Here is a 13,535-nt window from a genome sequence, read left to right as displayed (position 1 = left end):
AAAATAAAGTTCTATAGTGAAACACAAACTTCTGAGACTAAGCTAGGCCAATAGGTGACCAAGCTGTCTACATCCTGGTAGAATTCCATTTGTAAAAATTCAAAAATCACATTAAAACCAATACCTATGTATGTAGTTACATATGGCAACAGCAGCTACCATTTATTGCAATGGTTACCACATGCCAGTGAACTGTGCTAAGCACCTGTGCGGACGGACACTTGCTCTCAAACAGAGAGGCATTGGCATCGCACATCACAGCAGAGCAAACAGGAGGCTGGAGATTCATGGCCTTTCATCTGCACAAAACAAGGATCTGCTATTCACGTTTCTATAAATCACCTCAAGTTATACAGATGAGTCACAAAGTTGTATTTTGTAGTTTTTCTTTTCGGGGGACAGGTCTCACTCTGTAGCCTATGCTGGCCTTGAACTTGCAGCAATTCTCCTGCCCCAGCCTTGTGAGTGCTGGGTTATAGGTATGAGTACAGCTGACTTCCAAAGTCACTTAATATTGTCTACTATAACAGTGTCATGACAAGCAATCCATACTCTCTTGTGAACTTTCTCAAAATATAGGTGGAACCACTGCACAATCTTTTTAAGTAGTATTATTTTTGGTTATAGCTTTAAAAAACTCTTACTCTTTATTCAATATTCTGAGTGTCCTTGCCTCATGTGTGCACATGCACTATGCACACCTGGTGCCCGAAGAGACCAGAAGAGGGTTTCAGAGCCCTTGGAACTGGAGTTACGGCTGGCTGGAAGCCAGCATGTGGGTGCTGGGAACTGAACCCAGGTTCTCTACAAGGGCAGCCAGTGCTCCAAACTGCTGAGCATCTCCTGAGTTCCACTGGTTATCTTTGGAGAGCTCACTAGGACTGTGAAAAGGGACAGATATAAACTGGCTAAACTCAGTCAGTTAAACTCTAATGTTGCTTATTACCTCTACTTTAATAAGCTGCTATGCAGGTCTGGGGTGGTTAGCAGTCAACTGCCTGATGGCAAGTGTAAGCCTGGGTTCAGTCCCAGCATTGCTACACAACATAACGACAACACTATAGGAACAAAGGTATTTTCAGAGAAAAAAGGTAGGAAACAGTTAAATACTTCAACAGGAAAATAGTTTCACTACAGTGTGGTAGAATCAAATCATTTTACAGCCAGTAAAAATGATTTAAAAGCCAACTGTACCCAGCAGAAACTGGGAAGTGTCTGAACCATGGTGAAGATAAATGCAGTCAACAGGTCTGATTCAGTCACAGAAAGCCACCATGCACAAACACTGGGGAAGACTTCGAAAGATCGTAGAGTCGGTTGTTAGAGTGGCAGGACCATGGCCAGGCTCATGAGGAACATCTCTTTATAACACTTCAAACTGATTTCACTGTAACCTCCAAGTGAGCATTAGTTAGGATTGGGTTGAATTTCTCTAACAAGAAAGCTAAGCTTCTTTAATCAGACCCAAAGAAAATGAACTATTTATGAGAAGAAACAAAAACAAAAACTTTACTTAGTTTCTAATCTCATCAAGAAAAAAATTATTGCCCAAAGACCTAACAACTTAGAGTTTCTGCAAAGTCCTTAACTAAGCAATGTAATTCAGCTTGTGTACACTGCAGTACCCCTCTCTCTGTCCTCCTTTTTTCAAGACAGAGTCTCACTCTGTAGCTCTGGCTGGCCTGGAACTAACTCACTATGTAGACCAAGCTGGCCTTGAGCTCCGGCCTCTGTCCCTTCAGTGCTGGGATTAAAGGGGTGTGCCAGAATTCTCAGTGAAATTGATGTACTTCTAACAGCAGGAACTGGGAAACAGGAAAATACACAAATATACTGCCCAAAAGACATCTTTTCAAGACAGTGTTTTCAACTCTTCCCAACCACACTGGCATGTTCCAGCAAACAGCAGACCATATGTGATTTAATTTAATACCCATAGTACCTAGTACAGTTTCTGGCAAGACACAGATAATCAGTAAGTATTTGCTGACTGAATAGGACAGGCTGGGCTGCTCTCAGCAGGGAATGGTGGCCTATCTACCTGTCTCCTGCTGCTCATACCCTTTATTATAGGAAAGTTACTGTATCAAATAAAGCAGGGCTGCTGGACGGTGGTAGCACACGCCTTTAATCCCAGCACTTGGGAGGCAGAACCAGGCGGATCTCTGTGAGTTCGAGGCCAAACTGGTCTACAGAGCGAGATCCAAGACAGGCACCAAAAGTACACAGAGAAACCCTGTCTCAAAAATAAATAAATAAATAAATAAATAAATAAATAAATAAATAAATAAATAAATAAATAAATAAATGGATAGATAAATGGATAGATAAATAGATAAATTAATAAAGCAGGGCTGTATAAACTGAAATATGGGTACACTTGACATGCACAACTAGACATTAGAACATGCATCAAAATGGATGCCCCATGTTCTTAAGACCTATTCCACTTTTTTTCCCTTTGGTTTTTCAAAACAGGGTTTCTGGCTGTCCCGGAATTCACACTTGAGGTCCCAGGCTGGCCTCAAATTCACAGAGATCCACCTGCCTCTGCCTCCCAAGTGCTGGGATTAAAGGTGTGCGCCACCACTGCCCAGCTGACCTATTCCATTTTAAATTTAAAAGCTTCATTATAACTTAGTAGGGTGGGAAGACAGCACATCTTAAAATTAAGATAAGAAAAAAAGAAGTGAGAAGCGAACTTCCCTCTAGATGCTCTAGAAAATCTAAGGCTCAATGTACAGATATCAAATTCAAAACTGGTCATCTATGCTAGCGCTGCTCTGCCTGAAGGTACCAAAGAAGCTGTGGGATTTGGGTGTCGGATAAGGAAGACCCTAAAGCTCTGCCATGGGTGAGAGAGCATTTATAACGGTTCAAGCTGTAAAAAAAATTAGTGACGCCTTTAATTTTTACTACAATGGTTGGCATTTGTGATACTGTTTGAACAAATACTTTAATCATGAAAAAAATAAAATGATGAGATAAAACAACACTTCATTGTGAGCCTGAATAAACTAGAGCAAACTATAGATGGAAATAAACTTAGTATCCTACAATCAGCGTTAGACAAAACTATCCAACCAATGATCCAGAGAGATGGCATGCAGAGCACTAGAGCAGCGCCCCACGCTCGCTCCAACAGTCCCGTGGCATCGTCCCCTGGGTGGTGAGCTGTCAGGCAGGCCTTGTCAGAAACAGGTTATGGTAATGAGGATGGTGATGGTAGTGGTGGTCTGTAGGAAGAGCACACCAAGACCCACTGTGGCCCCTAGGGGGAACCACAGAGCCATGAAGAACATACTCCCCACCGTACACACACAGACACACTCTTCTAAAAAGGCAACGCTTATGGCATCCAAGAAAAAGTGTTATGAAATATGTGCTCTGGGAATGAAGGAGCCAGGAAGCCCATGGGTCTACAAACCTGTGAGTGTTGAGAATCTGTCAGGCCCCAGATCATCTTTGTCTTTTTCTTGTTTTTCTTTCTTTCTAAATGGTATAGGAGCTGGAAATTAAATAAAGTCAGTAGTGTGACATATAACATACTGCACTCCTCGGAAGTTAACTGGTGTGCCAACATTTCTAAGTGCAAGGAGGTAGAAATTCTAAAAGCTAAGAAATCCCAAGCGTCAACTGATAATCAGTCTTCGAATAGCATCAAAGGTTCTTAAGGAAGCTTTCAGAATCTACTGTGGAGTCATTTGCCATAGAATGATTCACGAGGATCCACTGAGAAATCAAAACCATGGCCTCTTAACCTCACCAAGAGAACACCTCAGAGTCTCTGCCTCACTCACTCCTTCCCATTACGTGGGCTGGAGCACAGGCAGAAGCAGGTCTCAGCTCCTGAGTGCAGAGCGTGGGCAAAGGTCTCCAACTTTTGAGTGATCTCTTCTTCTAGGAAGAGACATTTTTGCCAACTGAATCAATGCCAGGCTATTCACTAAAAATAAATGTATACAACTACCTTCCAAAATAGACACTAGCTACATCTGTAGGGCACCTAGACATGAAAAGCTTAGATCTGTTCCAGGAACATCAAAGTGGCTATTCAACACTAAGTTAACAGTAACAATAGCATGCCAATAGTCCTCCATGTTTTCTGACAATGACGGGCATGATTTCCATGTAGGACACCACTGCCACTTCCACAAAGAACAGGACATCTTAAAGCCCTGCCAGAGCATTCTTCTCAGTGAAAGCATCTCTACACTTCCACACAACTAGAAACAGGCCCAGCAACACCACAGAGACATGGCAGACTTGAGCTCTAGAGTGTTATGAAATTACCTTTAGGCATAGCTGACACGAAGCGTTTTCTCCACCAAGGCCTGCTCCTGTCCGACCTCTCATCGTCACTGTCCTTGCGCTCTTCAGCCTGCAGAGAGAGTCTGATGCTTTACTGTGAGTTCAGGATAAGTTGCCATGAAAAGGATTTCAGGAAGTCTGTATGCCAATCCTATTTGCCTGAAAACAAAGCTGTTCTCTTGGAGCTATTGGGGGGGAGGAGACTAGCACTAGGGATGAAACTCGGGGCACCCCTCCACTAAGCTGCATTCCCAGCACAGAAAACTACTAATGCCTGCCAGGCACCCTCTGGAATGCGGAAGAATACCCTTCAGGTCAGGCTGATGTGCAGGAGGGTAGGCGCTGTCTCTAAACTGCTAGGAAACCAAAGGTCTAACCCAGGAACACCTACAAAGGAAGTCTAAGAGCTTCCTTCTAGGTAGAGATCACTGAGAGAAACAAGTGCTTATCAGGTACCAGCTCTGGGTTCAATCCTCAGCTCAAAAGCAAAGCCAATGAAGCAGTGAATTCTAACGAGGGCAAAGAGGATGTGGTGCAGCAATAGCAATCTGGTATGTCAGAACCCAGCCTGAGAACAGATCCCTCCGTCCTCTCAGCTGCCTGAGAAAATGGCTCCTGTTATGGGGGGGGGGGTTGTTAGTTATTGTTTTGAGACAGGGTCTCAATCTGTAGCCCAGGCTGACCTCTTCCTCAGCAATACTCCTATCTCAGCCTCCCAATTACTGGAATGTAGGCATGAGCTACCATGCTCAGCTCTTAAGTGCTTTTTTCCCCCTTTTGCTGGGTCTCACAGTGTAATCCCTGGCTGTCCTAGAACTGGCTTTGTAGACCAGGCTGGCCTTGAACTCACAGAGATCCACCTGTCTCTGCCTCCTGAGTGCTGGGATTATACAGGCTGTCCTAAGTCCTTTTTACAGACGAGAAACATGAAGCTAAATGAGACGATGCTCCTCGAGGTTCACAGTTTACATGTGGCTCAGCTGCCCATCAAACCTTAACCTGCCCAGCCTCTGATACAGTTACCATCAACTCAACTCTGTTCACACTGCAGGGCAGGGCAGTAACTCTATTTCTAGCCTATGTAACCACAGAAGTCTCTTAGTTTCCATCTTTTCATGTACTGAACTGGCTGTTGGGGCAGGTGCCTGTTCTCCACCCACCAGTCCACTCTTCTTCTGTACTTTCTTCTCTGCAATTCACTGTCTTTATTTCTACTTAGAAGGAAATATTTCTTCAAAGGCTTCATGTGAATGGAGAAGATAAAATTACTACTAAAAACACTTAATAACAGGTAATTTCTCCAATCAGAGAGATCAGGGTTTAGGTGGCAGGAAAGTTAGAAGGGAGGCTTGAATGTTTATCTACATATTTATACACCTGAGGAATAACAAAAGCAGGTTTCTCACCATGGAGGGTTAAAGTGTGGGAGTGGGAGGGAAGCAGAGTAAACTGTTTTTTTTTTCTAGACTGAAACCGAATCCTCGGTGTCCAGTCACTGTTTTCTCTACTCTGAGAAGGACAGCTAAAGTAGAAATAGAGGTAACTGTATACACCTACAGACACACACATACTCCCTAGTCCTATCCCTTGCAAGGTCTGTGAGCAGCACCATGTGTGCCATAGAACTAAGTTCTGACTCACCTCACCTTCTAAAAACTAGTTTGACCAAAAGCACCTAAGGACCCTTGGAGAAAAAGCTAACTTCAGGAACAGACAGAGAATATACCATAGGAGCTGAGCAGTTAGGAATACCGGTTGCTCTTCTAGAGGACCAGGTTCCATTCCCAAAACTCCTATGTTGGCTCACAACCATTTGTAACTCTAGGCCTAAGGGACCTGATGCCCTTTTCTGGCCTCTGCAGGTGCTGGATGTACATGGTACAAACATTTGGACAAACACTTATACACATAAAATAAATATCTCAAAATAATTAAAGGGAAGAAAATTGGCCAAGACAAAACTGAACCGTCAGCCGACTGAAAGTGTAAAAAGGCATGGTGACAAGCAACACATACACTGCTGAGTCCTGCTGCTAGAAACTAAGGTGAGTCAGGCTCAGTGGCTCACTTGCACTCAGAAGGCTGAGGCATAAGAATTATCACAAGTTCAAGACCACCTGGTCTATACAATAAGTTCCAGGTAACCTTGGGCTACATAATGAGATCCTGTCTCAAAAAACAAGAACAACAACAAACCAACAAAACAAATGAAAAGAATGTAATGCTGGCAACTGGGGAGGGGTGGTTGGGGTGAGCATTTCAGAGTGTTGATGGAAATTACATGCAGGACAATGTGTTACTTGTTGAAAACTCACTACTAACACAACAAAGAGGAAGAAAAGAACCAGGTGGGAAAATTACTCTTAAATGAGGAAGAAGTATTTTGTCTTCCCAACTTTATGACTTTCAAATAAAAGATGATACACCTGATTTAACCATCTCAAAAGAGTACTGTGAGTCAGTCCTACGTGTCCTTAGACACAGAACTGCTTAGAGAAAAGTTGTTGCAAAAGGCAAGACTATTCCAGAACCAAGTTGTACTGTATCTACCGATGGATGACTTGACTGACAGTTTTTTTTTTCCTGTTTTTGAGACAGGGTTTCTCTGTGTAGCCCTGGCTGTCCTGGAACTCGCTCTTTAGACCAGGCTGGCCTTGAACTCACAGAGATCCGCCTGCCTCTGCCTCCTAGGTGCTAGGATTAAAGGTGTGCACCACCACAGTCCAGCATGACAGATCACTTTTAATCATGACCACAGTCATCCTCAATCTTGAGTTCACAGTCCACGTTTCATTTCAGACATCATGGGAACCACATCAGATAGAACACTGACCTGGCCATAATATGAAAACTCTACATGGCTAGTGTCCCATACCTCTCCTCTTGAAGAGTCCTTACTCGGGGAAGAAGATGATGAGTGAGGCGCAGCCACCAAAGAAGTAGCACCGGTGGCAGCAGCTGGAGGGAGTTCGTCATTTCCTGGACGGCGGTTCCAGCTGGGGTCGCTCATGGGCCGTCGGACAGAAGACACTATGTCAGAGCTGCGGCTGCGAACCAGTCTCTCTGGGTACGAGTGCCTCTGCCTGAACGCCTCCATTTCAGCTGCAGTTAAGACGTGAGAACCAAAGTTGGGCAGCCTGGCCTCATTTCCTCCCACTGCTCCTTCCAAGATTGGAGGATCCGGGGGCGGATGCGAGGGCCGGGCATAGTGAACCTTCGGCCTTACCACAGCAGAGGCCCCTGTAACACAGCAAAGAGGCTTTGTAGACCAGACACAACTACTCGACAAAGGCACTAGCCACAGGTTTGCACATCCTGCCTGCTGATGACACGAGTCCACAAGCTTACCATCATGGGAAGCCAGTGGATCAAACATGGCAAGCAGAGACTCTGACTGAGAGGGAGGAGAGGTCAGCTGGTGGGGACCTACAAGAGAAGGCAAACCATGAGATCAAGCTAAATGCAGACAGCGCATCCCACATTGAAGAAGGCACTGGTACTCTTCCAGTTTTTCCTCTTGATTAGTTAGAACTTGAGAAGTATACCAGAAATAAAAGAAACAAATGAGTATCAAATTCTGATTACCCCACCCATGGTAGCCCATGCCTTCAGTCCCAGCACCTGGGAGGCAGAGGCAGGAGGCTTGAACTCTGTGAGTTCAAGACTCGCCTGGTCTACAGAATGAGTTCCAGGACAGCCAGGGCTACAGAGAAACTGTTTAGAAAAAACAAAGAAAAATAAAAAGCAAAAAAATTACCCCACATTTTAATCTACATGTAAAGATTTTCACTACATGTAGAGGGCACAGCATCCATATGCTTATTAACATGATAGACAAATACTGTTATGCTAGTTCGAAGAATACAACCACAAGACTGCAACCGTATTTTTCATAATGGCTCAAGCTCTCAGAGACTCACCTCCCCCCCTACAAAAACAAGCAATACTATCTAAAGAAGAGGTAATTAGAGAACTGTGAATTTGTAAAGTGTAACATTGTTGTCAGAAAATGACTTGATTTTAAAAACTGTAACTTTAAATGTACTATTTTAGAGACCTCACTCCCAAAAAGACACCCTTAAGCATGTCTTAACACAACTAGAAATATTAAAATAGATAAATATACAGAGACTAAAACTTTCTCCATTCATAGATTTCCTTATTTCAAATTTAGAATATGAGCATTTAATGCCTCAAGCACACAGTGACAAGCTATGCTTGAGCGCTGTACTAACTGATGAAATACCAGCAGGATATGATCTTTGTTGTTAGTGCTTTGTTGTGTTTTTTTTTTTTTTTACATTATTTACTTTTATTTTGTGTGTATGAGTGTTTTGCCTGTGTGTATGTCTGTGTATGCATGCAGTGCCAACACAAGCCAGAAGAGAACACTGGATCCTTCTGGAACTGGAGCTAGAGATACTTGTTAGCTGCTATGTGGGAGCTGAGGGTCTAGCTCTTCACTGCTGAGCCATCTCCCCACTTCCGGTTTTGTGAGACACTTCCCAATATGTGTAGCCCTGGCTGACCTGGAACTCATTATGTAGACCAGGTAAGTCTCAAACTCACAGAGATCCACCTTCCTCCACCTCCCGAGTGCTGGGATTAGAAGGCAAGTGTCACCAGGCAAGGCTATGATATGATCATTTTAAAAAGCCATTCCCTCTCCCACTACTTACCGTGGGCTATGTCATCCATGTCTGGACTAGTTACAGAATCTTTACCCCCAAAATCAGAGCTGCACTCAGATCTCAGGTCTTCTATCTTATTGGGAATATCCTCTGATGTAGCACTTATACCTTTGAAAAATACAGCAAAAATAAATAAGTAAATAAATAAACTGCAAGAAGAACAGAGTAGTTACACAAAATTATATGAAGTTTGGAGAAATTCTTTCTCAAACTTTATATATTCCAGTTCTACACACGTGAATTGCTGAGTACTGTGAATTTATCATACTGCTGTTCAAATATACTTATCTTACTTTATATAACATATTCAGAATTATACCTAAATATTGTAGCAGAAACTACCAACATCATCAAGAATTGTAGAGGAACAGTTCATCCACTGTTTCTACAGGCTGTAAAAGCCACACAACAAATTCTCAAAGATTATGGAGGTATAGAATTAATTTTGTTCCCTGGAGACTACTGAGCTTTTAAATAAAACATCTCTCTTGGGGATGGAGATGCAGCTCAGTGATAGAGAACTTGACTAACATGCCCCAGTTCTAGGTTCAACAGCTAGTACCATCCCATAAAACAACAACAAAGCCCATCATCTCATTGGTAACACTTTATAAATATGGAGTAGGGGTGCCTTCAAATTCCTAGTCCTTAAAACAAGACAGACATACCGGACACAACACTGAGGCCTGGTGTGCTGGGGCGGGAACTGACCTCCCTGACATCCGTATCATCAGATGTGCTGCCCAGTCCAGAACAGCTCTCCAGCTCCTGGAGGCGCTCCTCCTGTTTTAAGTCTGGAGCCTCTAAACAGAAGACAGGAAGAGTCACCTAGTGATTCAGTGAGCATGAAAATTTCAGCATTTGTGACTCAAACATACAAGCTCTTAGGGTGTAAAGAGATTTCTAAGTCTCAGCTACTAAGCAAAGCTAGTTAGATCAGGATTTAAAGAAAGCAAGGTTATGATTTTCCCTTGATATAAGTCACTTTGCTTTTGACAGATGACAACTATTCTAGATGTCTCTAAAAAAAGAAAGAAAAAACACATTCTTGGTTAACATGCAAACTGTATAAGAAAGCACAGAATAGCTTAGCATTGTATCAATCTGTCTACATTTTAATGTTTTCAAAAGCACTTTAAGGGCTAGAGATGGCTCAGCAGTTAAGAGCACTAGCTGCTCTTCCAAAGATCCTGAGTTCAATTCCCAGCACATGATGACTCACAATCATCTATAATGGGATCTGATGCCCTCTTCTGGTGTACATGAAGACACAGCATTCATGTACATAAAATACAAAGTAAGTATATCCCCCCCCCAAAAAAAAAAAAGAGTTCATTGTGAAGCTCAAAACCACATTTGGGCTAGAGGAATGGCTTAGAACTTAAGAGCACTGGCTCTTCCCAGAAACCACATGGTGGCTCACAACCATCTATAATGAGATCTGGTGCCCTCTCCTGGTGTGCAGGCGTACATGCAGGCAGAACACTGCATACATAGTAAATAAGTAAATCTTTAAAAAAAAAAAAAAAGCACTTTAAGATGGGCATGATGGCAGACACCACTGATCTTAGCATTCAGGAGGCAGAGGCAGAGGCAGGTGGATCTCTGGGAGTTTGAGGCCAGCCTGATCTATAGAGCGAGTTCTGGGAAAAGCATGAGCTATATGGAAAGATCCTGTCCCAAACCATCCCCAAAAAGAAAGAAAAGGAAAAATAATTTCTTCACTTAATCATTTATCACCTGACTTTTTGAGGAGTCTCACTACACAGAACAATTACAGGCAGGTGCCACCAAATTAAGTCTCCTTTAAGAGACTGAAGAGATGGCTCAATAGTTAAGAGCCCTTGCTGCTCTTGCAGAGGACCTGGGCTCAGTTCCCAGCACCCACATGGCAGCTCACAAATGGCTGTAACTCCGGTCCAGGGGACTGACGCACACGAGCACTCAGGCATATAGAATAAATGAATAAATTAGGGCTGGAGAGATGGCTCAGTGGTATCTGCTGCTCTTCAGAGGATGGCACCCACATCAGACCATTCAGATTTGCCTATAACTCCAGACTCCAGCTTCAGGAGACCCAATAACCTGTGGGTACCTGCAATTACATGTGCACACACCTACATACAAACACCTATGTGAACATGTAACTTTAAAAATTATTTTTATCTCAAAAAGAATAATGAACAAACTTTCAGACATCTCTTAAAAGGGACAAGTTATTTCCAAGGTTAAATTTACTCTTATTTACTGTATGTGCACACATGCATGCATGCGTTCTCTTTTAGGAACCAGTTCTCTCCTTCTGGATATTAAACTCAGGTCATCAGGTGTGGCTGCAAGCACCCTTATTCATTAAGCTGTCTCACTGGCCACCCAGGGATAAATGTAAGGATGCTGACTAGGAACTCAAATGTGTAGTCTGAGCTGGGCTGTTACTCTCATCCTGGGATGAACTGGTGAAAGATATTGAATACATCATACAGACAACACTCTGATGAGTTTCAAACAATTGCTTCAAATAGAATTTAACAAACTCAGAAAGCACTTGTTATGTATTATTATTTATTATTATTATGTTATTGTTGTTGTTTTTGTTGCTTTGTTTTGCAAAGACAGGGTCTCTCTGTGTAGCCCTGGCTGTCCAGGCACTCACTCTGTAGACCAGGCTGGCCTTGAACTCAGAGATCCGCCTGCCTCTGCCTCTGAATGCTGGGATTAAAGGCGTGTGCCACATCGCCCGGTAGCACTTACTATGGTCATCAGTGCTAACTAACAATAAACTTTCCTGTGATGAAAAGAAAATGTTCTACTTGAAATTTAACAATATGATTTTCTGATACATAAACTTGAGTCATCGGGTACTGTGGTAAATGCCTGAAATTCTAATACTTATAGACAGATGCAGAGGATTTTGAATTCAAAGTCAGTCTGGGCCAGATGTCTCAAAAAACAAAACAAATAAAAGTATATCATTTGACAAAATATATCTAATACAGAAATTAAGATACCTTACACACTAAAACATGCAAAGGAAAAAGCAAACAATGACCGCATACTAACCTGAGTCACTTGGCAATACCTCTACGCTCCAAGCTTCACTTGTGGTCTCTGATATGGTAGAGCCAGTGCAAGGGTCAAGGAGAACTGACCCTGAACCAGGGAGGCACAGCAAACTGCCTAACACGTTCTCTGCTGCTGCACCTGGACAAGCAGGGGGGCGAACATTAAAGCATCTGAGAGCAGTGGAGAATCACTGGTAAACAAAATCTTTAGCAATAAGAGAGTGGCCAAGGAAGGAATTATTCCATTTAAACATGATACTAAAAACACAAAGTTCCCAACTGAATACACTGGCCCAATCTCCTTTCTTTTCATTCACTTATAAAAACAAGTTATATTTACTTTATATGCATATGTGTGCCTGAGTTATGTGCACCACATGCAGGTAGGAGCTGGAGCAGACCACAAGAGACGTCCAATACCTGGAACTAGAGTTACAGACAGCTGTGAGTCACCGTGTGGGTGCTGGGAACTGACCCCAGGTCCTCTCCTCAGCAAGAGCAATAAATGCAGTGCTCTTAGCTGCTGAGCCGTCCTCCAGTCTCACAACCTCCTTTTCATTAAGTTCCTCCTGCTTACCTTTGACCCTCCACAGAGAAAGCACATCGTTAGAGTCATGGCAACTTGTTTTCATTATGGTTTTTCAGCAAATCTTATCTATGTCCTTGATATCTTTTTTACCTTTATAAAATTTATATTCCCACAGCGATTACAAAACTCCAGAGAATTTAACCACAGAAAATTACATTAGCCAAATGTGTTTTCTTCTGGCATATTAGCAATAAAATCAGAGCAATAAAATACATTTGCAAGAGACTACACAGCTCCTTCATAGCACTCCGCCAACTGCAAATACTGCTGGTGGCCGAGAACAATACTACATTGGCATCTGGAACAAAGTAATGCAAAACCAATTGAGAAATCTCTACACACCACTAAAAAACACAAGTGGAAGGAACGAAATATTATTGTATGCCTGAGCTTAATATACTCAAGATGAGGAGAGATGGCTCAGCAGTTAAAATACTGGCTGCCTTTTCAGGAGAGTTTGGTTCAGTTCCCAGCACCCACAAGGCAGCTCACAAATAGCTGTAACTCCAGTGCCAGAGGACCTGACACCCTCTTCTGACCTCCACAGTTACCACACAGAAGTGGTGCACAGACATCCTAAGGATGGGAATTCTATACTACATCTGATTGAACCTAGTAAAAGAATAATTCTGGGGCTGGAGGGATGGCTCAGAGGTTAAGAGCACTGGTTACTCATTCAGAGGACCCAGGTTCAATTCCCAGCACCCACATGGCAGCTCACATCTGTTAGTTCCAGAGGACCTGACACCCTGACAGACATGTAGGCCAAACACCAATGCACATAAGATAGAAATAAAATCATTTATACATATATATATATAAAAGCATTCTCCTTTGGATCATGAAAGTTTTGAGAATAGTTACAAGTAAAAGCTACCTTTT

The 13,535-nt window shown here is 42.7% G+C and overlaps 1 protein-coding gene across 7 annotated transcripts in view; it reads right to left on the bottom strand.

Annotated features, from left to right (window-relative positions):
* The window catches only part of Gapvd1 (GTPase activating protein and VPS9 domains 1), a 72,229-nt gene that overhangs the window by 16,096 nt on the left and 42,598 nt on the right, over positions 1 to 13,535 (bottom strand). For 4 of the 7 annotated variants that reach the window (XM_028886066.1, XM_028886068.2, XM_028886063.2 and 1 more), the window contains 7 exons: positions 12,063 to 12,203; positions 9,671 to 9,805; positions 8,991 to 9,110; positions 7,660 to 7,737; positions 7,187 to 7,551; positions 4,294 to 4,381; positions 3,428 to 3,508 (listed from right to left, as the gene is read on the bottom strand). In XM_028886066.1, the coding sequence (XP_028741899.1) occupies positions 3,428 to 3,508; positions 4,294 to 4,381; positions 7,187 to 7,551; positions 7,660 to 7,737; positions 8,991 to 9,110; positions 9,671 to 9,805; positions 12,063 to 12,203 (1,008 nt within the window). The remainder of the gene's footprint in view (positions 1 to 3,427; positions 3,509 to 4,293; positions 4,382 to 7,186; positions 7,552 to 7,659; positions 7,738 to 8,990; positions 9,111 to 9,670; positions 9,806 to 12,062; positions 12,204 to 13,535) is intronic. The other 3 variants (XM_028886067.2, XM_028886069.2, XM_028886070.2) reach the window with 1 other exon arrangement.

Source organism: Peromyscus leucopus, chromosome 4 (assembly GCF_004664715.2).
Source record: "Peromyscus leucopus breed LL Stock chromosome 4, UCI_PerLeu_2.1, whole genome shotgun sequence".
NCBI lineage: Eukaryota > Metazoa > Chordata > Mammalia > Rodentia > Cricetidae > Peromyscus > Peromyscus leucopus.
This window is presented reverse-complemented; position numbering and strand designations above follow the sequence as displayed.